Genomic DNA, 26,650 nt, shown 5'->3' on the forward strand with positions numbered 1-26,650 from the left:
ACCCTTAGCAGTGATCGAACCTTTGATGTAAACCAAGACTTATCAGTTGAACGCAGCTTGACAGTTTTTTTAACAGTCACATCATCAGTACATTTACTAATAAATCCCAACACAGTCTCTGCATATTCCTCCAGATTTATAGAATCCTCATATGTTGATGCTTCCTTAAAAACGTTCCATTCTGTACACTCAAAGCAGCCCTGTAAGGATGAGAAAGCCTCCTGTGGCCACACTCTAATTTCCTTGACTACTGGTGGTTCCTGTCTCACTCTAGGTCTGTATTTAGGTTTCAACAGAATAGTCAAATGATCCGAGCTGCCAATATGAAGTAATGGTACTGAAGCATATGCACTTTTGATGTTTGTGTACAGATGATCAAGTGTATTTTTCCCTCTTGTTGCACATGTAACATGCTGGTAAAAATGAGGTAAAACAGACTTCAAATTAGCCTTGTTAAAATCCCAGCAACAATATAAAATGCATTCGGATTGGTTGTTTGTAGCTGACTCAGGGTTTTGTAAAGTTCTCCCATAGCCTGCTTTACATCTGCATTTGGAGGAACATACACTGCAATAATAAAAATTGCGGCAAGTTCACATGGTAAATAAAAAGGTCTGCATTTCACAGTCATAAACTCCACATCAGGAGAGCAGAATTTAAAAATCGTCCTAGTATCAGTGCACCATGAATTGTTTGTGTAAATTGCCAGGCCTCCTCCTCGGAGCTTACCCGATGTTGACATCACTCTGTCCGCTCTATGGAGTGTTAGCCCCATTAGCTCAATTCCAGAGTCTGGGATTTTGTCCGTCAGCCACGTTTCTGTAAACACAAAGATGCAACCGTCCCGTACTCCACGCTGTGACGATCTCCAAAGACTGATATAATCCATTTTAGTGTCCAATGAGCGAACATTTGCCAACAGGACCGAGGGAACAGCCGGCTTGCAGGGGTTAGCCCTTAGCCTAGCGCTGAGCCCTCCTCGCTTCCCCCGCTTGCGTGTTCTGTCACAGCGCCGGCGATGATGCTTCCCCGCTATGCAGTCTCGGCGTAGCAGTCTGATCTTGTTAATCCGATCTAGGTCTTTCGGTTGCCTTTTCCCGCATCGCTGTCTAATATCTAATAGAAAGTCGCGGTCATATACATATTTTCGCCCATTTGCTTTACAAGGCAGGGACGAGACTATTTTCAGCACTGAAAAACTTTCACTAGTGTCAGCAGAGGCCGCCGCAAGCATCGGTCGCGCCGCCATATATATTTATATTTAACGCTACGGTGTGGTCTTCCCCATTTTATGTCAGGTCTGCTTTGAGCCAGGTGGGCCTTGACATGTGGGGGCTCGGCCGGGATCGCTGTTGAGCGTAATATGTTGCAGCAGACGTAGTACGCTCAGCTGATGTTTGGGGCAACCCTCGTAGTGATTGGCTAGTTCCGTTGTGACGCGAAGAATAGGAGTCTCGCCGTATGTGTGTGGTCGGAACAAACAAACTTTTGAATGCACGACGTTTTGTTTTGATTTGATTATTTGGTGGTTCCTGTTACGGGGAAGAGAAATATTAGCGAATTGGATTATTTTGGAGCAACGTGCACACCCTGCCGTAGGTGAGTCCGCAAAAAGTTTTGTTTTATTTTCTGCTTATTTGTTGTGTTTGCGTGTTGAACGAGGGGGGGCTGAATTCAGCTCAATCACGAAGACACGTGAAGATTAGGATTTGGAAATAGGGTTTTTGTTTTGATTTAGATGCAGGGCGCTCCAGTCTAGATCGTGTATAGTCCTTCTTTGTGTCAGGAACCACTTTAATTTGGTAAACACGTGTAGCTTAAGTTTAAAAGGACAGATTGAGCGAGAAGTACTGAGTTTGATATTGTTTGGCATAATATTGGTACTTGGATAGTTTGGAAAATAAGTTTTGTGGAAATGGGTCAGCTGAAGGGGTGGATACATTTGCGGGGCTATGTGAATTAATGATTCTTGAACAATTTAGGAACATCTTACCAGAACGTATTGCTATGTATATTAATGAACATGATGTTAAAACCGCAAATGCGGCAGCTGAGCTCGCTGATAAATATGTGTTGATTCATAAACATAGTTTCCGTTCCCATTATCAGGAAGATTTTCGCCCTCAGCGTTTTAGTGTACCCAAGAATGATCCTAGTGTCAATAAAAAATTTGAGTCAGAGGATGTTTGTAATTACTGTTTGCAGTAGGGTCACTGGAAAAAGGAATGTCCTGTATTGCGGGATAAGCGACGTAGTGAGTGGCCACCAAAGGGCGCGGGTTGTGTTGTTAGAGCTGCGCATTCTGATAAACAAGTGTGTGAACAATTGAATACCACTCTAGTTAGTGATGTCACTCCGTTGTACTTGGGGAAAGAAAACACTGATACAGTTAGGGAGGTGTTGTCCTTGGATCAATGTATGGCTAGTGAGAGCTATAGCCCATTCATTACCAAGGGTTTTGTTTCCTTGGTGGGGAGTGAGGAGAAAGTGCCGGTACGTATTTTGCGTGATACCGGAGCGTCAGAATCCTTTATTTTGGGTTCAATTTTATCTTTTTTCTGATGTGTCCGACACCGGATTGTTTGTTCTTATCCGAGGTATTGGAATGCATACCATCTCTGTTCCGCTCCATCGTATAACCTTGGAGTCAGAGCTTGTCAAAGCAGACGTTGTCGTAGCGGTGCGTCCGTCACTTCCTGTTGAAGGGGTTGACGTGATTTTAGGAAATAATTTGGCAGGGGGACGGGTGTGGCCCGAGATACCACCGCCACCTGTAGTACACATTAAATCTGTTCTGCCTGTAGAACCTGACCAGTGTTTTAATGATTTTCCTGAGGTGTTTACCTCCTGTGTGGTGACTCGTGCAATGAGTCGTGATCAGGGAGGGGACCAAGAGTCAGAAGGGTCAAGTAGAGACTGTGCTAGCTTAAGTTGGCCAAAACTGCCACTTGTCCTTCCGCGAAAGGAGGTGGTACTAGCACAGAAGGAGGATGAGGAGTTTGTGAGACTTTTGGCTGATGCTTTGCCTGAGGGAGACATGAGAAGTGCAGCAAATGGATATTTTGTTGTAAATGATCTGTTGGTACGTAAATGGTCTCCGTGTAATGGGAAAATTGGGTACCCAGTTATACAGATACTGGTGCCTAAACAGTTTCGTGGTATAGTTTTGCAGGCAGCACATGGTGATATGGCAGGTCATTTTGGTGTCCGTAAGACTTACCAGCGGTTATTACAGCATTTTTTTTGGCCAGGGATGAAGAGGGATGTGGCTAAATTTATAAAAACTTGCCATGTATGTCAGTTTGCAGGTAAACCAAATCAGTCAAATGCGCTTGCGCCCCTGTGTCCTATTCCATCAGTAGGGGAACCTTTTAAACATCTTATTGTTGATTGTGTGGGCCCACTGCCACCATCTAAGTCAGGGTGTGCATATTTGTTAACAGTGATGTGCCAGGCTACTCGTTATCCCGCTGCCTACCCGCTGCGAAGTATTACTACGAGGGCGGTGGTGAAAGCACTTTCGCAGTTTATTTCAATATTTGGCATCCCAAAAGTGATTCAGAGTGACCGGGGTACTAATTTCACTTCAAAAATGTTTCGGAACATTTTAAAGTTGTTGCGGGTTAAGCAACAGTTAAGTAGTGCCTACCATCCTCAAAGTCAGGGGGCTCTAGAGCGTTTTCATTCTACCTTAAAATCTCTCCTCCGTACTTACTGCCTTGAATTGAATAAAGACTGGGAGGAGGGGATACCATGGCTGCTGTTGGCAACACGAGAGGTTGTGCAAGACAGTGTGGGATTTAGTCCCAATGAATTAGTTTTTGCCCATCAGGTTCGTGGACCTTTGTCTCTGTTGAAGGATGACTTGGAGGAGCCCAAACCTCCTGTGAATGTGATTGATTATGTAAATGGGTTCCATCGGAAATTGTTGTTGGCCTGGAAGATGGCCAGTGAAAATTTGACTAGGGTTCAGCAGAAAATGAAAAAGACGTTTGATAATCGAGCGGTGGAGCGAACATTTAATGCAGGGGATCAGGTTTTGGCTTTGTTGCCTGTGCCAGGTTCACCATTTTGTGCTAAATTTGCTGGCCCATTCTCTATTGTTAGACAAGTATCTGAGTGTGATTACCTGTTAGCTACCCCTAATAGGAAAAGATCTACCCAGTTATGCCATGTTAATTTGATCAAGCCTTACTATGTGTCAACTCCTGGTTCAGGTTGTAGGGATGTGTCATCTACTGCTGTGGCTGTAGCCAGTGTTCCTCCTAGTAATCTAATGGTGGCAGCTGAGGTTGACCGTGGGGGAACTGTTGATTCGATGCTACAGCCAAGACTTAAAAATTCAGAGACATTGGCTAACTTGGATAGCTTGGTGGATCATCTTTCATCAGAGCAAAGCGCTGAATTGAAGTCTTTGATTTGGTCCTTTCGTGTTTTGTTTTCTGACACGTTTATAGGTACTGACCTAATAGAACACGATATAGACGTTGGGGATGCTTTACCAATTCGCCAGCGGTTTTATCGTGTTAGCCCTGACAAACGTAAAATTATGGATACTGAGGTACAGTATTTATTGGATCATAATTTGGCTGTGCCGTCCTATTCTAGTTGGGCGTCCCCTTGTTTGCTTGTTGGTAAATCTGATAACACCTTTTGTTTTTGTACAGATTACCGCAAGTTAAATAAGGTGACGAAACCAGATTCGTTTCCGCTTCCTCGAGTGGATGATTGTATAGATCATGTAGGTGCAGCGCATTTTGTTAGCAAGTTTGACTTGTTAAAGGGGTATTACCAAGTCAAACTTACACCGCGTGCCCAGGAGATTTCTGCGTTTATCACCCCGTCTGGCCTATTTTCGTATAAAGTTATGAGTTTCAGACTTCGTAACGCTCCCGCAACCTTTCAAAGGTTGATGAATAGGGTCATCTCGGGTCTTGAGGGGTGCGCTGTGTACCTGGATGATGCTGTGGTAGTGAGTGACACCTGGGATATACATCTGGCCCGTATATGTGCATTGTTTGAGCGACTGTTGGCAGCAAAATTAACCGTGAACTTGGCAAAATGTGAGTTTGCCCGTGCTACTGTAGTCTACCTTGGGAAAGTAGTGGGCCAAGGGAAAGTATGCCCAGTCCGGGCTAAAGTCTTAGCCATCGATCAGTTCCCTCCACCTGCTACAAAGAAAGAACTGATGAGGTTTTTGGGGATGGTGGGTTACTACAGAAGTTTTTGTAGTAACTTTTCCACTGTTGTTTGTTCACTTACAAACCTCCTTAAGGGAGGGGCCAAATTTGTCTGGTCTGCAGAGTGCCAGCTTGCATTTGAGAATGTTAAGGTGTTGTTAAGCAGTGCGCCTGTGCTGGCGGCTCCTCGGATAGACAAGCCATTTCAACTTCAGGTGGATGCCAGTCAGGTCGGTGCTGGGGCAGTGCTTTTGCAAATTGATGAGAATGGCATTGACCGGCCGGTTTGCTACTTCTCACGGAAATTTAACAAATCCCAAGTTAATTATTCCACAATTGAAAAGGAGGCTTTGGCCTTGATATGGGCATTAGACCATTTTGATGTGTATGTGGGTGGGGGGGATACAACCGTTAGTGGTGTTTTCAGATCATAACCCTCTAACGAACCTTCCGTTCTCCCAAGGGTTTTTCCCTCCTAGGACTTATTTTTCCTCGGATAAAAGCACGGGGTTTTTTTTTTTCTCCTAGGGGGTTTTTCACCCCGGGGAGGCAGCCTTTTTGGGCTTTACCTAGCTTCCTCTTCTATACGTTGCTTTAGTAATACGTGCAATTATAATATTGAGTCATAGCCGCAGCAAATTTAACTGCTCATGCTTTCATGTATTTTGTTGTGCTATCTGTCGTTTTCTGTGCTTTTCACTGCTTCTATTTATGTAAAGCTGCTTTGAAACAATTGACTTTTGTGAAAAGCGCTATATAAATAAAATTGAATTGAATTGAAAAAAAATTGAATTAACATACTTGCACACAATCCATAATCCCAATCAAAGGCTCATGCTATGGGCTTTGTTCCTGCAACCCTATCATTTAGACATACGTCACATCAGGGGTGTGGACAATGTAATTGCGGATGCGTTGTCCCGCTCCTGTGGTAGTGTTGAGTAATTGTTCTGTCTCATGATTTTGTCCCTCTTGTTCCCTTTTTCCTGATCTTTCCTTAAAATGCTTTCTAAGGGCCCTGGATTGCTGGTGGATCGGAAGATGGGGGATTGGGGAGTATGAAAAGAATGAGGTTGGGAAATACACTTGGTGGTGGTTGGTGAACTTCTAAACTAGGGTTTTGTAATGGGATTTTGGGTTGTATAGTATGGTGGAATAAGGTTGGATGTATGCCTTGAAATAGTTTTTTTGGATCAATACAGAGTCCCACTTAGGTTGGCCTCTGTTTTGAAAGGGGGGGAGGTGTTAGGACCCCGTTGATGTTTCTCCTTTATTCTATGTGCTGCTTGTCTCTGTCTTCCGCAGGGTGCTGAGGGCAGGGGTGGCGCCTAGGATTGAAGGGGTTGGACTATAAAAGGCGGGGTTTTTCCCCATGGACGGGCTCTCTTGGCTTCTCGCTCATTCCTGTGGCTTGCCCCGATGGGGAGAGTCTCGAGTGAGCTCTCTCCGATCGCGTAGTTTTCCTGGAAGCTCCCATGTCCTCGTTTTTACTCTAAGACATGTTATGCCTTATATTTTGTTATGCTGACTCCGGCCATTTATGTAAATAAATATATATTTATATTTAACGCTACGGTGTGGTCTTCCCCTTTTTATGTCAGGTCTGCTTTGAGCCAGGTGGGCCTTGACAGTTGAAACGGAGATCATTCAGCAGCATAAAAGAATATTGCGTCACCTGCTCATTTGAGCTATAATAAACGAAGATGCCCGCGCGTCATCCCAAAAAGATATATCTTTAGCTCTATTAAATTGCGGGTTTTAAATGCATATAAACAATCACGATGAGAAATGTCTGAAAACTGTTTTAAAGCAGAAATCAGGGAGCTCGTCAAATATCCACCCAGAAGCTGAAATCATTCACCAGCATAGAACTGTGTGTTCACGCGCTCCTTTATAATCTTATCATAAACAAAAATGCATGTGAGTGGTTTCTGGAGAGAGAAATAATAAATAATATGCAAACTTCAGACGCTGCCTAGAAGAGAGGGCATGACTTTCAACAGGTCACGTGTCTTCCCGGGACCATCAGATGCCAGGTAATTATGTCAGTGTGAATGAACAAAAAAATCTAAGGATTCCGGAAAAATCCAGGATGCCTTTTACGTGTATTTTACGGAATGTCTGTGTGAAAAGGGCTCAAGTTAAACACACACACACACACAGCACAGTTTCATGCAAACATGACCTTTAAAGGTAAAACATTCTAAGCCCTACGCAATGGATTCATATGTAAGCTTTGATCATGCACAGAAAATAAGACTATTAATCATAACCACAACTAATTTTAATACTATATGGTAAAATGCTAAATATTAATGCTCATAGCTGCTTTAGAATACTGATGATTAGAAGCAATGCAATTGTTAATAATGCATGGATAGAATAATGATTATTAAAAGCAATGTTAATATTCATAATGCAAGGATATGCTGGCATGGGGAATGTTTTCTTTTTCCTTCAGAAGTCACGCATAACAAATTTTGTGGTGATCTACTTGCAAGACTATTTACATGCTGTTTATAACAAAGGGCGTTTTCTATTGCTGGGAGGCTTTAAAAAAATGGGGGCAGGACTAATCCTCACTTCCTTCAGAGGCAACGCCAGCTGCATTGTATGACCGTCATAATGCAGCCCTTAAAAAAGTAGCTAAAAAAATGGAAAGAAAATACTGAAGCACAAAGTTAGAGGTATGGCGTTCAGCATTGAAAGAGAGTGTTCAACACTACAGACAGGCTATTAAAACCGCCAGATCTACCTATCTCAGTACGCTTATTAAAGAAAATCATAACAACCCTCGTTTCCTCTTTAGCACAGTTGCGAAACTGACTAGAAACAAAGAACAAACAGAAACCAATAGTAAACTCCAACACAATAGTAACGACTTCATGAACTTCTACTAACAAAATTATGTTTATTAGGGAAAACATAGAAACTACGCAAGCAGCCACCACTCTACCCAATAGTACATTTACCACTAGATTACCATACGAACATCTTGAGTCATTTAAACCTACTACAATAGAAGAGCTCTCTAAATTAGTAACGTCATCCAAATCATCGTCCTGTATATTAGACCCCGTTCCCACAAAATTACTAAAAGAGGTATTTCCCGTAGTGTCAGACATGGTACCTCAATATCTTTAACTCATCGCTAGAATTAAGATATGTTCCAACAGCTTTCAAACTAGCAGTTATTAGACCGCTCATTAAAAAAACAAACCTTGACCAGGGAGATCTTAATAACTTTAGACCAATCTCAAATTTACCTTTTCTTTCTAAAATATTAGAAAAAGTAGTGGCAAGCCAGCTACACACATTCATAGCGAATAATAATACATATGAAAAGTTCTAATCAGGATTCAGGCCCCACCATAGCACAGAGACAGCGCTGCTTAGAGTTACAAATTACCTCCTATTAACAACCGATCGTGGTGAAATCTCAATCCTTATATTACTAGACCTTAGTGCAGCCTTTGACACAATAGATCACAGAATCTTACTCAATAGACTAGAAAACTATGTTGGCATCATTGCGTTAGCATGGTTTAGATCGTATCTAACCAATCGATATCACTTTGTTTGTGTAAATGAGGAAGAGCCATATCACTCCCCGTTAAATATGGCATACCTCAGGGATCAGTTCTAGGCCCTATCCTATTCTCGTTATATATGTTACCTCTAGGAGACATTATCAGGAAACATAACATAGGTTTTCACTGCTATGCGGAGGATACCCAGCTTTTCGTCACATCCAAGCGAAACCCACCAGTTTGCTAAGCTAACAGACTGCATTAGTGGTATTAGGGACTGGATGGCACATAACTTTCTTATGCTAAACTCCAATAAGACTGAGATACTTCTTATTGAACCAAATCGCTCCAAACATAATATGTCAGATTACAAGTTGCCCATAGATGGCTGCATGGTGGTGCCATCTTCCACGGTTAAGAATTTAGGCGTAATGTTCAACAGCAATCTATCTTTCGATAGTAAAATCTCCAACGTCTGCCGCACAGCATTCTTCCATCTTAGAAATATCTCAAAAATACGCCATATGCTGTCTGCATCAGATGCAGAAAAGCTTATCCATGCTTTTATGACCTCTAGAATAGACTATTGTAACTCGTTACTCAGGGGTTTACCTGATTTGCATGGCATCAAGCTACAGCTGGTTCAAAACGCCGCCGCAAGAGTGCTTACTCGATCTAAAAAGTACGACCACATTAGTCCAATTCTGGCATCTTTACACTGGCTACCAGTTAAATATCGCATACAATTTAAAATATTACTAATCACCTACAAAGCCTTAAATGGCCTAGCGCCCTCGTATATTAAAGAACTACTATCAGAAAACAATCCACCAGGTAAACTGCGATCACAAAATTGTGGTCACTTCATTATCCCTAGAATATCAAAAGTGTCTAAAGGTAGTAGATCCTTTTCCTACTTAGCCCCTAAGCTCTGGAATGATTTACCAAATAATGTTCGAGTATCAGACACAGTCGATCAATTTAAATCTAAACCAGTTGAACCCGGCTGAACCAGTTTAATCCGCTTACCCGCTACCTATCCCTACTGTGTCTATATATATAAATATATATTAATTTCTCCCAAGGGTTTTTGTCCTTCTAGGAGTTTTTCCCACCGGGTTTTCTCCTAGGGGTTTTTTTTTTTATCGCCGGGAGTGTCAGCCAACTTTGGCTTAACTAAGCACTTTACTGTATACGTTACATTATTAAAACGCTCGCTTGTATGGTTTAACCTTAGCCGCCATATTCTATTTCTTATATTATCTATTGATTTTCTGTGTTCTCCCCTACATCTACTCATGTAAAGCTGCTTTGCAACAATTAACAATTGTGAAAGCGCTATATTAATAAAATTGAATTGAATACTGTTGTCTGATGTCTACTTATGATGTTCGCGTGGATTTTACATTCAAAAACATCAAAAGCAATAAGTAATAGGCTATTTTGTAACATGGATTAGTGGCTCTCTGGAGAAAAGCTTTGTTTGAAGGGGCGGACCGCATTGAAGACCTGGACGTAAACGCCCACTGCTGTGATTGGACAGCTTCATTCCCCATCATTACATGTGGGGAAATGTTTTAAAAACTTAACTTGTAAAAATAGCAGCCGAACACATATATGTTTGAGCCACAAAAGATTCTGGGTGCTAAATATGATACACATAAATGAAAATACAGAAAAAGTAGAAACTAAACTTTAAACTCGACGTGACTACATTACCGTAAACAACACAGTTAGCGCGCATCAGAATCTAAACTGCGGCTGATAAATCCTTATCAATAACTTTGTATATTTATATTGTGCTTGTGAGTTTGCTCTTAGATACACGTAACGTTACATACCACAGTTATATGATTAAAAAGCTTTGTTGAGTGTTTGACCTTTCAAACACAACTTACCTAAATTACCGTATACAACACAATCATCGGGCATCAGAATCTAAATTGTGGCTGGTAAGTCCTTCCTTATCACTAACTTTGTATATTTCTATCGTTATATTACAGTCGAATTGTTAAGTGTTGTACCTTTATTAATCGTTTCATGTTTTTAGTAAATTAAAACAGTCAAACATACGTGTTAAGACACGGATGTTACAACGGACATATCAAGCGATCTCTTCTAACAAAGCAATAGTGAAACGCAGTAACTTAAAGTAAAATGTCTTACTTACTGTGTATACGTTACTGCTGTGTCATTTTTGTCAGATCCAATATTAGTAGTGCTTTTAATCACAGTCTCTCTGCAAATCCAGCATCGACTTGCTTCTTTACATGTGAATCCGCACAGTACACAAGGTAATCAAACACTCCCCACGCGAGCTGGTACTTCTTCAAAAACACCCTTAATCCACGCATTTTCTAATGTTATGTTCCGAGCCTCCGAATTAAAGTATTCAGCTTCTGTGTTGTTCCCAGGGGCGTTGCTAGACATAAAGCTCTACTGGGGCACAGGCCCCCAATTTTTTGCTGACTTTTTTATGAAAGCCTGCTGTGTGCGAGAAGTGTGCAACACTTCTATACAATGTCCTTTGCAACCCACTATTCTACAGTGCAACAGTTACTGCGAAAGATACATATATACAAGTGTAATCTTCATCATACCTAACATTATTAACATGTTTGGAGGCATAAATGGCATAAAATGTTTGGAAATAAGGACAGCAGAGAAATATTTTCTACATTATACAATGATAGCAATGATTAATAACTTATTTTTACAAGAATATTTTAAGAAACCAGTCATTTTATGACTGCTATACTATATAATCTCAGTCACAGCTACTGCTTACTGTTTGTGTTATGTCCTAGAGTTAAATATTAGTAAACTAAATATTAATTTCATATCTGAAAATACAGAACAGTATAACACATACATCTGTTGATTTTATCAGCAACGATGCAATTCTATAGACTTGACAGAGGTTTTCCTGAGATTTTTCCTCTAATGTTTGAGACCTGACAGAGTGAGGATGTAGTTTGTCTTACATCCCTTAAACTCATCATCTCTCCTTTCTGCTTCCCTTTCTACAGAAGCCAATAATGATCGAGTCAAAATAAGATTAGCATTATTATTTAGAAACTTACTTTAGTTTCGTTGTGCTTTCGTAAGCACTCGCGTGGCGTCACCTTTTGAATGCGGTTATGTTATGCGCGGTGAACGCAAACGCGCACGGCCATGGATACGTGCGTGCACGCGTCAATGCGACTGCTCCTTCGCTTTTACAAGCCTAAATTGGGTAACTACTTTGGATAAAGATCCCTTTTTGACGCGATTGTCTTTGTTGAGTAATACACTAGTTAACTGCTAAAATTTAAACTTGAGATTTACACCGGGGCACAAAAGATTTACACTGGGGCACGTGCCCCAGTAAAAGGGGTCTAGCGACGCCCCTGGTTGTTCCCACGTGGTTCTTCCACAACCAAAGACTTCGTTTCCATGGTTAATCTATCATAACAGATCACTGCGTCAAAATAAAAGTCTCTCAGAAAAAATTTATTTAAAATTCATTTTGGTTACATTTGGCAATCTTTAAAGACATGTTTACTAATTGTTGAGACACACGTGTGTCACGCGAAGCTCTGGGTGGGGCTACAAAAGTGGTTTTTGTATTTGGATTCGGGGAGGTGCTTCAATTCTACTTTGACGTCATATTTTTCCGAATTCCACACTCTGCTGTAATACTGGCTTGGTGCCAAAAACTGTTATATTTCAGTAGCACGGGCGTTTTCAGTTCTGAAACTTGCAGGATGTTTATTTAACTATGATGACCTCTTATATAACAAATTATCAAGTTAAAATTGAGTATTTGATTCACCGCTCCTTTAAGCATTCAGAGAACACGTAAATGGAAAAGTCTTGCAAGTGCACTTCATAAGGTGTGCTCGGCCCTGCGCCCATAGGATTGTGGGTAATTCAGCATGCAAAGGATACACAGGCCGTTTTTCAATGTCAAGGAAGGATCCTCGGAAGCCAGAATTTCGAGGATGCTACGTCATCGACGTCCGTCGAAGGACTGTTCCGATGTCGAGGATCCTCGGAATTTCAGCCAAGGACTGAGTCCTTTGTTCGTGAAATATCCCATATACAGGAAAGGATGTGAATGTGTATCCTTCGCGCGCTGAAATCACCCACAATCCTAAGCGCGCAGCACACCTTTCATTGACGCATTTACGTGTTCTCCGAATGCTTAAGAGGAGCCTCGCCTAGTCTCTGAAGGAAGTGACTTGTAAGGACTAGTCCTGCCAAGGAAGTATCCTTGACATTGGGAAACGGCCACCTATGCTTTCCTGTATATGGGATATTTGTCGAATGAAGGACTCAGTCCTTGGCTAAAATTCCGAGGATCCTCGACATTGGAACAGTTCTTCGACCAGTGACGTAGCATCCTCGAAATTCTGGATTTGAAGGATGCAGACTTGCGAGATGAAATCATTTTATGCCTCAGAAGTCATTGCGGCAAAACGATGGCAGAGGAAGGAAGTGCTACGCACACCTGTTTTTAACGTCGTCGAGCACACAAGAATGAGACGCTGGTTAAAGTAAAGTTTGTTTGTAAACATTTAAAGTATTAAATACATACAAAAACGCTAATTTGATATTTAAATGCATGTTTTATTGGCATAGAACAACTAATCTTGAGTTTCTAATTTTAGATTATATTATTTTTTGACAAGGTACCTAAAATATTTACTTATTTGCCATTACAAAATGACAATATAGCTGCAAGCAGCGATTACCGAGGTTCAAGCTATTTGGGATCACAAGATGTTTAAGGACATAGCCATATAGATATTCTGCATTGTACTAAGTACATGATTAAAAACAAGCTACCAGATACACACACACGTTTACACGAGAAAGGAGAAACAACACAGTTAAATAATAAGACTTAATATTGACATGCTTACACATTCATTTGGTATGTCATTTTTTTAATAAAAAACAAAAAATATAATTTTTACTGCAAATGTCGTGTAAGTGCCTCCAAAATTATGTTCAAGTTTCACAGCTATCATGAAGTGACATGAGTGTTAAAACTGATAACTCAGAACAATTGAAGTGGTAGTCTTTCACTAAATGTGATTTTAAAATTATAACAGTAAAATCATAAATGTGAACAGTTCTATTAAAGGTGCCGTGTGTAATTTTTAGAAGGATCTCTTGACAAAAATGCAAAATAATATACAAAACTATTTTACCAGGGGTGAATAAAGACCTTTCATAATGAACCGTTATGTGTTTATTACCTCAGAATGAGATGTTTTTATTTACATACAACAAGGGTCCCCTTACGTGGAAGTCACCATTTTGTGCCGCCATGTTTGTACAGAAGTCCTTAACAAACAAACTTTTTTACTAAGTTGTCTCCGACGATGACATGTTTGTCCGGTGGCAGCTAACTTAGCTTTTCTAGGCATTTCAAAAGCGAGGGGTAAGTAGTGGACTGAGTCGTTGGTTGTAATGCACAATCTCACCACTAGATGCCCCAAAAATTTACACACTGCACCTTTAATAGTAGACTTAGTTAAAGAGTAATCATCTTCTGTGTTTTCTGTGACTGCAAATGTCAGCCAGTGATTGATCCTCTTCTGCCATCTAGCGGACATAACGGAAAATTGCACCTAAGAACCACAATAAGGATTTGAGTATATTACCTGATCTCAATAATACTTTGTATGCTTTGTCATGAGCTTCATGTTAATAGTTATTTAGTAAGATGTGCTTCGTCAGGGCCGTTGACTGTTGTTGAGTGTAAGAACTGAAACAATTTAATAAAACATAATCAGATACGTTATCTGAATGGTGGATGGTTTTATTAAATCGTGTCAATAACAAATATCATTTCATTTAGCAAGAAACTTAAAACAAGAGATTTACATGCAGATCAATATTCATGAGAAATGACAGCAAACTGGACTGAAGTAGATATCATGTAAGTTAGCTAATCACTATTAGCGCTGAAGGAGAGATCATTCAGCAGCATAAAAGAATATCGTGTCACATGCTCATATGAGCTGTAGCGATTTTAAAGGAGGGGCTTATGCTAATTAATAATATTAATTATTAATATTTAAAAAAACATTTTCCACCATACCAATTAAGGAAAACAAACATAAGCTCAAATGTAAAGTACTTACAATGGATTGTAATCAATTCGTCCAGCGAATGTTTAGTAAGACACTATAGACTATATTAGGATATAGCTCTCTTGGCTAAGGAGATGAATATCCTAAAATTGATCCAACAGCTTTACGAGCAGGTAGCGATACCTTTAATGATTAGTGACTCCAGATTATGAGCATGAACTACAAACAACATCATGTGTGATACAAATCAGACTTTATTGACTAACTAAACACATACTACTCTAAACACACACACACACACACACACACACACACACACGTCAGCATTGGAAGAAGGTAAAGGTTTAAGTAAAGAAAAGAATAAAGCATGAAGTTATGGCAGTATTTGTAATTCAGCAGATGAAAGCCTAAAACGAACCATCAGTTAGGGGTTGTGTACACCAAAACTTTTACGCCCGCGGCCAGCGCATGTTTTCAATTGTATCCAATGGAAGCTCTGCGTTTTTCAAATAAGCCAGCAGCTAGCATTTTTTTCCGCCCTGAAAACCGGCGCTCAGCGGTTTTTCCGCGCTCGGCACTGAGCGTCGAGAGTTGAAAGAGATTCAACTTTGGGAGAAAAGCTCCGCTCGTCAATGGAAGTTCTCACACGGCCACCCAATCACAGTGGAGGAGGGGCGGGACATTACCACAGCAACCAACCGGCTCACAGCTGAAGTATCACAGCTACCAATGCGCTCAGCTGAAGAAAGCTGGCACTCAGCTGAAAAACAGCTGGCATTCGGCGTCATATGCTTTTGCACATGGAATTGGATTCGATGTTAAGGTGGAAATGTTAAAGAGTTTCATAATATTATTATGAAGAAGAGTTTCCTAAACGGATCACATAGATACCAAACAAGGACTAGATATGATTTGGATTAAGTAAGTGATACTAAACATTCATTTAAACTAGTTTGGGTTACTATACTAATATAACAAACACCAAGAACATAATCCATGATGAGATTAGAAGTAGTTGATTAAGACATTTCCCTTATACATTTATAAGTGAATACATGCATGACTAAATAGAAAGTTTCTTTGTCTGTCCCAAAATCTCCCACATTCTTTTGTGGTTGTAAAACTCGTAATCTTGATGTGTTGCCATAGTCACGAGAGATCTGTTCTGCTTTGAAGTGTTAAAAGCAGTTTTGGGGGTAGTGTTACGGACCTGCTTGTTGGATGAGGGTCTGCAGTTATATTTATGAAATACAAGAAGTTATTGTGTGTCTGATCTGGCTCAGTTGTTACAGAGCTTATAATAAACAAAAATTCCTGCGGGTCATCGCAACAAAATATATAGTTTAGCTCCTCAAAACAGAGTTTTTAAATGCACATTAACAATCACAATGAGGAATGTAGAGATCAGGGAGCTTTTAAAATATCCACTCTGAAGCTGAGATCACTCACCATCATAGAATGGGGCGTCACATGCTCCTTCATAATCTTATACTAAACAAAAACACGCTGCTAGGTGCTGAAAGTTCAAGACATTTGATTAGCTGTTCGTTCGGATGTTTATTATTTACACATTTTAACCGCCATACACGGATAACCCCCCATAGATTATTAGGCCAAATTCCAATTCTATTTTATATACGCCTTAACCCTTAGCCTTGCCTCTTAAATGGTAAATGGACTGCATTTATATAGCGCTTTCATAGACCAATGGCCATCCAAAGCGCTTTACAATTTGCCTCACATTCACCCATTCACTCACACATTCATACACCAACGGCAATGTCAGCCATGGAAGGCGCCATCCAGCTCGTCGGGAGCAGCTGGCGTTAGGTGTCTTGCTCAAGGACACCTCGACACTTGGTTACGTGGAGCCGGGGATTGAACCACCAACCTTCCGATTTGTAGACAACCTACATGAACCACTGAGCCACTCCCACCCACTAGCCTTGTCTCTTAAAACAGTGTGAAAAGGGGAAGGGTTAAAAATATTCCCCTAAGAAATGGGACACAGCTACTACACTGCCATATAACATCATACGTCCTACGTCAAAGTAGATGCAATGTTTATCACATTGCCGCCTTCACCTGCATTCATATAAGTTTACTTACATCCTAACTGTCCATTCACACGAGGTGAAAGCGTTAACGCTTGATGGAAGGCTTGTCTGAAGCGTGGCCAACAGCCAATCACAGTCGCCGCAACACATGCTCCGGTCTTCCATAAATGTAATTGGCTGGCTCTGCCTAGGTTATTTGCATAAGGCAATCTGATTGGCTGACGCACGCATTGCTGCTTGAAAAGTTGAGAAATGTCTTCTGCCTCGAGCAACGACACTGACGATTTATGTTAGCGATTTAGATGCTTGTCTCCTCAGTCTATTATCCACGTTCCGGTTTTTCACCATTGCTGTAGTGAAAAAAACGCTTCCCTGCCAATGACAAGTAATTCCAGCTTTCCAAAATAACCCTATTATCCACCAGGTGGTGCTCTGCTGCAACTTATACAACTCAGAAGTATTGCCCTAGTGCAAACAGCTGTATGTCCGTGTATGTTTTTGAGGATCGTTCTGAATCGGATCTCCATCAAAAGTCCTTGGTGTTTTTCAAGAAACCTATCCATATTTGACAGGTGATAAAAGAGAATCAATGAAGGTAGGATGAAACGTCTTTTTTTGTTTGAAAACAGAGGGTCTATTTCTTTATTTGATATATTGTATGTTTTCTGGAAGACATTAAACTTTGGTGAAAATCATGAAAAATGCTGGCGCTGGCTGGCAACTTTTTTTTTTAAACGCTGGCGGGGAAAGAGTTAAAGGTTCTGTCCAGCGTGAACTCTCTGATGGGCTTTGAAGTGACTTGAAGAAGCAAACGCCTTGTCACACTGAGAGCATTTGTAAGGTTTTTCACCAGTATGAATTCTCTTGTGACTTAGTAAGTTTGACTGGTTACTAAAACTCTTCCCACAGAGACTACAGTGATGAGGTTTCTCTCCAGTATGAACTGTTTGATGATCTCTTAATTTAGATGAATTAGAGAAGCTCTTCCCACAGACACAGTAATAAGGTTTCTCTCCAGTATGAACTCTCTGATGGGCTTTGAAGTGACCTGAATAAGCAAACGTCTTGTCACACTGAGAGCATTTGAAAGGTTTTTCACCTGTATGAATTCTCATGTGACATAGTAAGTTACCCTTTACAGTAAAACTCTTCCGACAGACACTACAGTGATAAGGTTTCTCTCCAGTATGAACACTTTGATGAACTCTTAATTGAGATGACCTAGAAAAGCTCTTTCCACAGAGACTACAGTGATGAGGTTTCTCTCCAGTATGAACTCTCTGATGATCCCTTAATTGAGATGACCTAGAGAAGCTCTTTCCACAGACACTACAGTGATGAAGTTTCTCTCCAGTATGAACTGTTTGATGATCTCTTAATTGAGTTGACCTAGAGAAGCTCTTTCCACAGACACTACAGTGATGAGGTTTCTCTCCAGCATGAACTCTCTGATGGGCTTTTAAGTTAGACGAATAAGTAAATGTCTTGTCACACTGAGAGCATTTGAACGTTTTTTCACCTGTATGAATTCTCTTGTGCTTTAGTAATGAAGTCTGTTGACTGAAACTCTTCCCACAGGCACCACAGTGATGAGGTTTCTCTCCAGTATGAACTCTCTGATGAGCTTTTAAGTTAGACAAATAAGTAAACGTCTTGTCACACTGAGAGCATTTGTAAGGTTTTTCACCTGTATGAATTCTCTTGTGACTTAGTAAGGTATCCTTTAGACTAAAACTCTTCCCACAGACACTAGAGTGATAAGGTTTTTCTCCAGTGTGAACTCTCAGATGGACCATCAGCTTATAGTTATGGCAGAAACGTTTATCACAGTGTGAACACTGATAGAGTTTCTCTTTAAAGTGAATATTCTGGTGTTTTTTTAATGAACCTGAATCCCTAAAGGTTTTGTCACATTCACTGCACTGATACGGTCTCTCATTGGTGTGTAAAAGCACATGTGTCTTCAAAACACGTTTAGAGCTAAATCTCTTCTCACATTGAGGACACTCGTAAGGTTTTTCTCCAGTATGAACTCTCTGATGAACTTTAAGATTGTCTTTGGTTCTGAAGTATTTTCCACATTCAGTGCAGTTGAAAGGCTTTTCACCACTGTGTGTCCTCATGTGAACATTTAGTTTAGAGGAAGAGACACAAATCCTCCCACACTGCTCACAGTGAAACTGCTTCTTCTTCTTCTTCTCTCTGTGCTCTTCTGAATGAAGTTTATTCTCTTGTAAGGTAGTAAAGCTGATCTCAGATCTGGTGAAGAGTTTCTGTTCTGTGTGTTTTCTCTCATGTCTCTCTAAATGTCTCTGTGAGCTGAATGTCTTTCCACAGGTGATGCAGGAAAGAGTTTGTGCTGTCAGTCGCTCTTTTGATGTTGAGGACGTTATTTCTATATTCAAACATGAATCACTCTTCACATCTGAAAGAAACACAAAACAATTAAATTGTCTTTTCACTCTTATTTACACAAAGAAGGATGAAGAATTGAGATTCTGCATGTTTCTAGATTCACACATATAGACAGAAGACAGGTGTCAGTCCTGTTTTTACAGCTGGGTCATTGCACATCAAATAAACCAAAATTTGTAAACAGATGCAGCAATTTAAAAAAAAATATTTTATTAAAATAATAACAATATAACTAGTGATCAATGAAAAACCATATAGGAGTGGTTTCCCGGACAGGGATTATCTTAAGCAATATCGGTCGAGTATCACACGACTCGGAGAGCGATATTGCTTTTATACAACAGTTCGACGGCACACGTTTGAAAAAAGAAAACTAGAAAACAACAACGAAGTTATTTTAAAAGCCTCTTTGTTTGGGAACTACTTCTTCCGCCACGGATTTGAGGGCGGCCAGAATGACAGGTAACACTTTCGGCTGCTTTGAATTTCATAATAACTCAATGGACGGAGTAGCCTTTTCTTTATATTAACGTTTATTGGCCACAAAGTGTAGTTTTAAGATTAGTTCAGTCGAGAATATATATGTATTATATTTAAATCTGCAGTCGATTAGTAAAGAAAGCGCCTGTTTGAATGTTTGCTTAGTAACAGACCTGCAAACTCCTCAGAGTAAAAAAGGTGACAGTGTGGCACGATCGGGGGGGGGGAGGTTTAGGGTTACCCCAGCTCTATATTTTTGTGATTTTAATATGATTCTGAGCATGACTTAAAAAAATTAGCATACTCTAATCAAAAAACATTGTTAAAACATCCTTGAAGCTTAAAGAGAATGACACATTTAATATTTTACAAATGTTTTTATTTACAACTCACGGAAACGCCTGGAGGTGTTGTGAAGCATGACACTGAAATAAAAAACAACGAGACAGACAGAAATGAAAAAAATATATTTTGCTGATGTTCGTGAAAGCTTCGTGCGACAGAGCCACTTTGTCCTCAGCCGGCGTCTGTGCAAGGTTGACGATGACGGGCCATTGTGAATGGCAGTGAGTGCTCCACCAAAGTGCCCAGAACCATTGCCTGAAAGTAAATTAAAATCATTAAAATATAACCTTCCAAACTATCATACATAGGACTAATATGATCAAACAACGTGTCTCCATACTGTATGGCTGATATGCAGTGAATATCAAAATACATTTCTGTTCAATAATTATAATAATAATGCATTTTATATGTAGGGCTCCTTACATTGAATAAACAATCTCAAAGTGCTAGTGTTCATAATGTAAATTTAACTAACAACACAATGTAAAGATTTCATTGACAGACTTTGATGCAAAATGTAGCCCTTTATTATACAGAAATTGGCTGTTGGTGTATTATCCTAGGACAACACGCTCGCCAGATTGTTTTATCTAAACAGCCCTATGTTGTTAAAAATTACTGTTTACCAGGTATACAGCCACCAGGAATGAATGGGGCTAGGCTAAATCCTAACACATTCACAACGCGATGTAGAAAGATTAAGTGCATACATTGAAAAAAGGTATGTATGTATTAATTAGTCTAAGTTGAGGTAAAAACATAGGAAAATGTTGAAAAAGGGTGGGTTTTCCTTTAACATTACTCTCGCATCAGCTGTTGTGTAAATAGTCACATTTACCCACACCACGAACGACTGCCTGCGCAAGCGCGCACCACAACCACCATAATGAATAAGTTACTCAGGGTAACGTTAGCTCAGAATTCGATTAGTAGCCGTATATCTCGGAACTCCGGGCAGAACACCCGGGTAACGATAAGCCTAGCTAACAATCGTCCTGCTAAGTTAGCTAACATTAGTCATTTTGCTCGAAGCATAGGCAAACTTTATGCAAGGCCTACGTTTGTGCATTACTCGGCGTTGACTCGTTCCTAAAAATACAATATAAGCGGTAGCTAACGCTAATTAAATCAAGCAAACAAATAGTTGTCGTTTTTGGTCCAAAAAAGTTGACTTACCTCAAATAAGATGGTTCCTTCACGTTAAAAGTGTCCATCAGACTCGCGTGGTAGAGGTGTGTCTCTCATCCAAAGGACCGCGCTGTCTTCAAGATTCTGAAGGAAGTGCTAAGATTCCGATTGGCCCAGAGGAAAGCATGCTAAGATTCCGATTGGCCCAGAGAAATGTCAAGTATAAGAATTATCCAATAATGTTTGGCAATTCTAGCCCGCATTCAGATAAAGGGCAGCCTTCCGACCCCCCCAACACCTAAAAAAAAAAAACTCTCCGGTTCTATGCGATTCACGTGAATGACCCAATTGACCAAGAAAACGGCGATTGTCGCCGAAAAGCGACAAGTTTGCAGGTCTGTTAGTAAGTATGAGAACCAGAGCATGAGCGGACGTCAGTGTTCACTCGCTCCGCTGACCATCGCCCTCTCTGGGCTACATCTCTTACAGGGATTCTCTGGCTCTGATGTTGGCCCTGTCTGTGTTTAATGGTCAAAAATGAGATCAAATCAGCAGTATTTGGTGTCATGATGAAACTATTACTTGGTTTCTTATTAATATTTAGTGTCTTTTGTGTTGTTATAATTTTGGCACGAGGTAAAAGTTAATAAAACTATACTTACATAATGTTACTATTGCTTTCCCATTTAATCTTAACGCGATAAGAGCACTCGCTTGTTATTAGACTTTGTTCTTGTCAGTACTATATAAAACAGTTTTTTTATAAGTGTCAGAGAGATGTTTTTTTGCATGCTGCTTATAAATATATCAGTGGTGATATCTCATAACGTGTTTTAATAGTCACGTCACGATAAAATAAATGATCAATGTCCACATTTAACAACTAGCAGAAAAAGAAAATAAAGAATTCCGAAAGTGCAGTAGGTGTGCGAAAGCTAGACAGAAAATACCCAGCAATTTTATGCACCTATAGTTTCACGCTTTCAATCGCTGCATCTAGTGTTTTGCAAAGAAAATGGAGGACAACGTCAATAAACCTGTGCAACACGAGAGAGCGTCGAAATTGTGACCTTACAGGAGATGATGAGTTATGACAAGGAGCCACCCTTGCGAGCTGACAGCGACCCGCTTTTGTGATGGAAGACTGGCAGTACGAAATACGCAGCTGGCAACGAAGTACCCAAGTTTCACATCAGTGCGGTCGGAGTGCGTCTTCTCAACAGATGGACATATAGTGAATGAAAAGCGCTCTGCTCTTGACCCCTAAAATGTTGATCAACTTGTTTTCCTGACCAATAATTTGTAATGGCCCTAGTCTTTTTGCGCATTTCATTATGCCTGCCTAGTGCCGCCTAAGTGTCGGTTACGTTTAATAAAAAAATACACAGCATGTTCTCAACTTCAAGTAAGTCTATTTAAAGTTTCATTTTTGAACAGTTGTTTGAAATGGATCGAATCATTATTTAAAATAATTTTTGAATTGCCTAAATCATAAAAGCAGCCGGTTAAAGCCTGCAGTAATGTTTTTCATTTATGGCAGCAGTCCACTCTGCATATTTTTTTAGAGAATGTTGCACTACTGTTGCTGTTTTTTATTCTGCACGAAACTTAATGACAATGAATAAGAAATATTGCTGACTTGTGCGTTTCAGGTGCTCTCTTTACTGTTATTTGGCGTTGAAAATGGAAACTTATTTTTTAGACATGGAAAATCGATTTTACAATCGATTCAATGAACACTTATATATTAAAAATCGAAAATGATATTTTCACAAAAGTGACAGCCCTATATAATATATATATATATATATATATATATATATATATATATATATATATATATATATATATATATATATATATATATATATACACACACACACACACACACACACACACACACACACACACACACACACACACACATATACACATACATATACACATACATATATACATATATACATACACATATACACATATATACATATACATATATACATATACACATATACTAGGGTTGTGACAATTAATCGGGCAAATGCGCGTTTTCTCAATGAATGAATTTGAATGAATTACGGTGAAATGCCGCCACATTCAAAAGCCATAGGGCGCTTTCGTGCAGAAACTCCATTTGTGCCACAGAAGAAGTATCATTACAAACACTATTGCAGGAAATGTCTACAGGAATATTTATATCGCTGTTCTTCAGATTGTTTCAGGTATTTTCATGATAATAGAGAATATTTTGAATGATTGTGTTTGACGAATGTTGCATTTTTAAATACTCGTTATAAACGAGTCAAACTCATAGTGATTTTAGATTGATAAGGACTTCCTACTGATCACGGAGCCGTAGTACATGCACAAGCTGTGCATGAAACACTGAATCGGAGCCTTACGATTCAGAATTTTAGACAGGTCTTTTCAATGGGAACGCGATGCATCGATGCACATCCCTAACATATACACATACACTAGGGGTGGCACGGTCCATGAAAAAAATCCGAACCGTTCGGTTCGCTTGTCTCGGTTTGGAGCACGTGTGTGCCGCACGGTTCAACGGTTCATGTCATGCGCAATGTAGTCTCATGCCCTGTGTGACCTCAGATAGCGTGTTTCCCTTTCGCGCGAAAGAAGAGGTGACTGGTTTGGACAAGTACTGCAGGTTATGTTACGTGTAGAAATGGCAAGTGGGAGAGAAAAGGAAGTCTGCCCGCAGTTTGAGGATGCGCCAGCGTCGTATAAGTTTGGTGTGTGGAAACATATTTTTATTTCATGTTACTTATGATGACAGCGGAAATAAAACAATAGATAGAACTGCAGTCTATGGGTTGAATGTGCTCGAACAGCCACAGGAGACCACCTTCTCTCCGACCATTTATCTAATCTGAGGTACTGAAAGTTTTACGTCTTTTCGTATTCAGCGCTATTTTTAGCCTTTCATTGATACAATTAAAGCGGCTGATTTCCGCGTAGTTTCATTTTGCTAGCGTGTGAAAGTTGCGCGATCTTATTTCAGAAATTTCCCCTCAAAGTAATCAGGACAGAAGTGGTCAAAAGTGGACAAAAGAGACGGATTTAAATATTACAGGTGCAAAGGTTATGTTTCTCTCTCGTCCACATAAACTCTCAGTATTAAAGCAGCCTCTCAGTGATAAATCTAAGAGCTACACTGAAGTTGGCATTTTAATAAATGCAAGTTATCTTTGTGTGCTAAAAATGCACATAAAGTTTATGTAGATGTTAATACACATTCTCTTTTTTGCCAAATAAATGAAAAGCATGTTGAAATCATCAATGTCTTCCCTCTTGCTCTATCAAAATCTCATCTGGCTTTCCTCAGAGATGGTCCCAATAATGTTCTTAAAGTCAAATTCAGTTTGTGCATGATTACATGATATAACTTTTTTTTAATACTGTATCCTAAATTATGGATAATTAATACATTAATAAGATAATACATTTCTGGAGTGTAAAAAATTTAAAGAAAAAATAACAACAAGAACCGTACTGAACCGTGACCATAGAACCATGATACGAACCGAACCGAGGGTTTTGTGAACCGTGCCACCCCTAACATACACATATACACATACACATATACATATACACATATACATATATACACATATACATATATACATATACACATATACACATATATACATAAATAAACATCAAACTTAGGCCTATTGACATGACACTTGGTACTTGTGATGCCAGTCAGGAACTGAGGGTGCATGCACAGTTTCGCCGCAGCACCACCTAATGGCCAGACAAATGTTTTATACACCTATAACATTGGCTGCGATCAACGCATTTTGACGGGACTTGATTTTTAGGAGTTCTGAGTAGTCGCCGAGTCCAATGATACCACACATTCCAGATTTTGCCTTACGGTTAGCCCTGCGCAGCAAAACAGCACTTAAAAAACATGCACGAATATCTTCGCGAGCGTTATTCCGATCGACTCGTAAACATCGTAAACACCATAGGAAGAACATTACATTAACTTCTGAACAAAAAGTTCTATTGGCATTATATTAAAAATTCCATCAGAAATGGCCGAAAAATTTCATTTTTACACAAGATTTGATCCGCTGATGTATGAGCACATTCTGAGGCCACACAAAAATTATGCTTGCACCACTAGTTGGCCTTATAATTGAACAAAACCTTTGATATCAAGCCAGCCCTATGGTCATACAACTGTTTCTTCACAAAACTAAAGTGTATAGTCATAAAACTGGCTAGATGTAACAATCATGACCTGATGTTGCATGCACAATTTTGTCATTGTGCCACCTGGTTTTGAGATAGAATATGGTATTTTTTGCCTAAAACTACTGCAACAAACACATCTAAAACCATGAGTCTTCATGGATTATTCCTTTCATGGCTTTGACTATAATCACTGGTGGTTGCCAATTCACTCCCTAGCAACCATTAAGAATACCTTAACAACAGTTTTTGCAAAAGCTATATCTCTGCATCAGAACATCGTAGAGACACGGAGGTGGGCTCTTTTGACTAATTAAACTTGTTGTAACATGATGTGACCCATGTTTTGCCGCTGCAAACACCGCTCACATGTCCTTCAGTGCTCTAATGTTTCATGATTGTCAATAACAGAAGGATGATTGCAGTAGAAAATAACTTAGATTACTTTTGTTGATAACTTTTTTGTTTTTCATCTAAAATTATTAGGTTTACCTAGGTTTTTCAGTCTGCTTATCCAATCTCAATTTTACATACTTTTGTGCCCTTTTTGGCTTGACCCCGGTATTGCTGCTTGCAGCTATATTTCTTGTGTTTATTTCATGTTGTACAATCATTTAGTAGTATTAAAATTAATAGTTTTATAATAAAATAAATAAATAAATAAATAATAGTGTTTTATATCATATTTCATTTTGTAATTAATACATTAAAGCTAATCAGCGTATTTATGTGTCGCCTTAACCACATATTGGGTTTTTACATTTGATATATTTTGTTTAAAATACATTAAAATAAGAATAGCTTGGACTGCACATATTGGTTAGACTGAATGACGACCTCAAGTACTCTGCTTTCCATTTGCAATAAAACCGGACTCGTGTCCTCGCGGAGTTCGTTCTTCCGAGTCTGAACTTGCAAGTTCAAACTACGAAGGATGCAAGTCCGAACTTGGCGTACTTGGTATTGAGAAACGGCTAGTGTCTGGCTGAGAGAGCGAGCATACAAGGGTGAAAATCACTTCAGCGAGATCAATTTTAGTAACGTGCAGCATTTTAATGTCAGTAACGATAACGGCGTTATAACGGGGAAACAGTAATTTATTTGATTACTCTTTACTGAAAAAAATAACTCCATTAGTAACGCCGATTACTTATAACGCCGTTATTCCCATCACTGCTTTTCAGGCATTTATAACACATCTC

The 26,650-nt window shown here is 39.6% G+C and overlaps 1 protein-coding gene across 4 annotated transcripts in view; it reads right to left on the minus strand.

Annotated features, from left to right (window-relative positions):
• Positions 1-26,650, minus strand: part of LOC135771674 (uncharacterized) — a 76,024-nt gene that overhangs the window by 43,693 nt on the left and 5,681 nt on the right. Inside the window, exons 3-4 of one of the 4 annotated variants that reach the window (XR_010542983.2) lie at positions 16,717-19,278; positions 15,790-16,455 (exon numbers count right to left, since the gene is read on the minus strand). The exons of 1 other annotated variant lie outside the window; for it this stretch is intronic. Coding sequence is in view for 2 of the 3 variants with exons in the window: in XM_065282016.2 (XP_065138088.1) it covers positions 17,606-19,278 (1,673 nt within the window). In the remaining variant the exon portion in view is untranslated. Of the gene's footprint in view, positions 1-15,789; positions 19,279-26,650 lie in introns of those variants that run through there. 2 more of the 4 variants (XM_073815401.1, XM_065282016.2) reach the window with 2 other exon arrangements.

Source organism: Paramisgurnus dabryanus, chromosome 8 (assembly GCF_030506205.2).
Source record: "Paramisgurnus dabryanus chromosome 8, PD_genome_1.1, whole genome shotgun sequence".
NCBI classification, from domain to species: Eukaryota; Metazoa; Chordata; class Actinopteri; order Cypriniformes; family Cobitidae; genus Paramisgurnus; species Paramisgurnus dabryanus.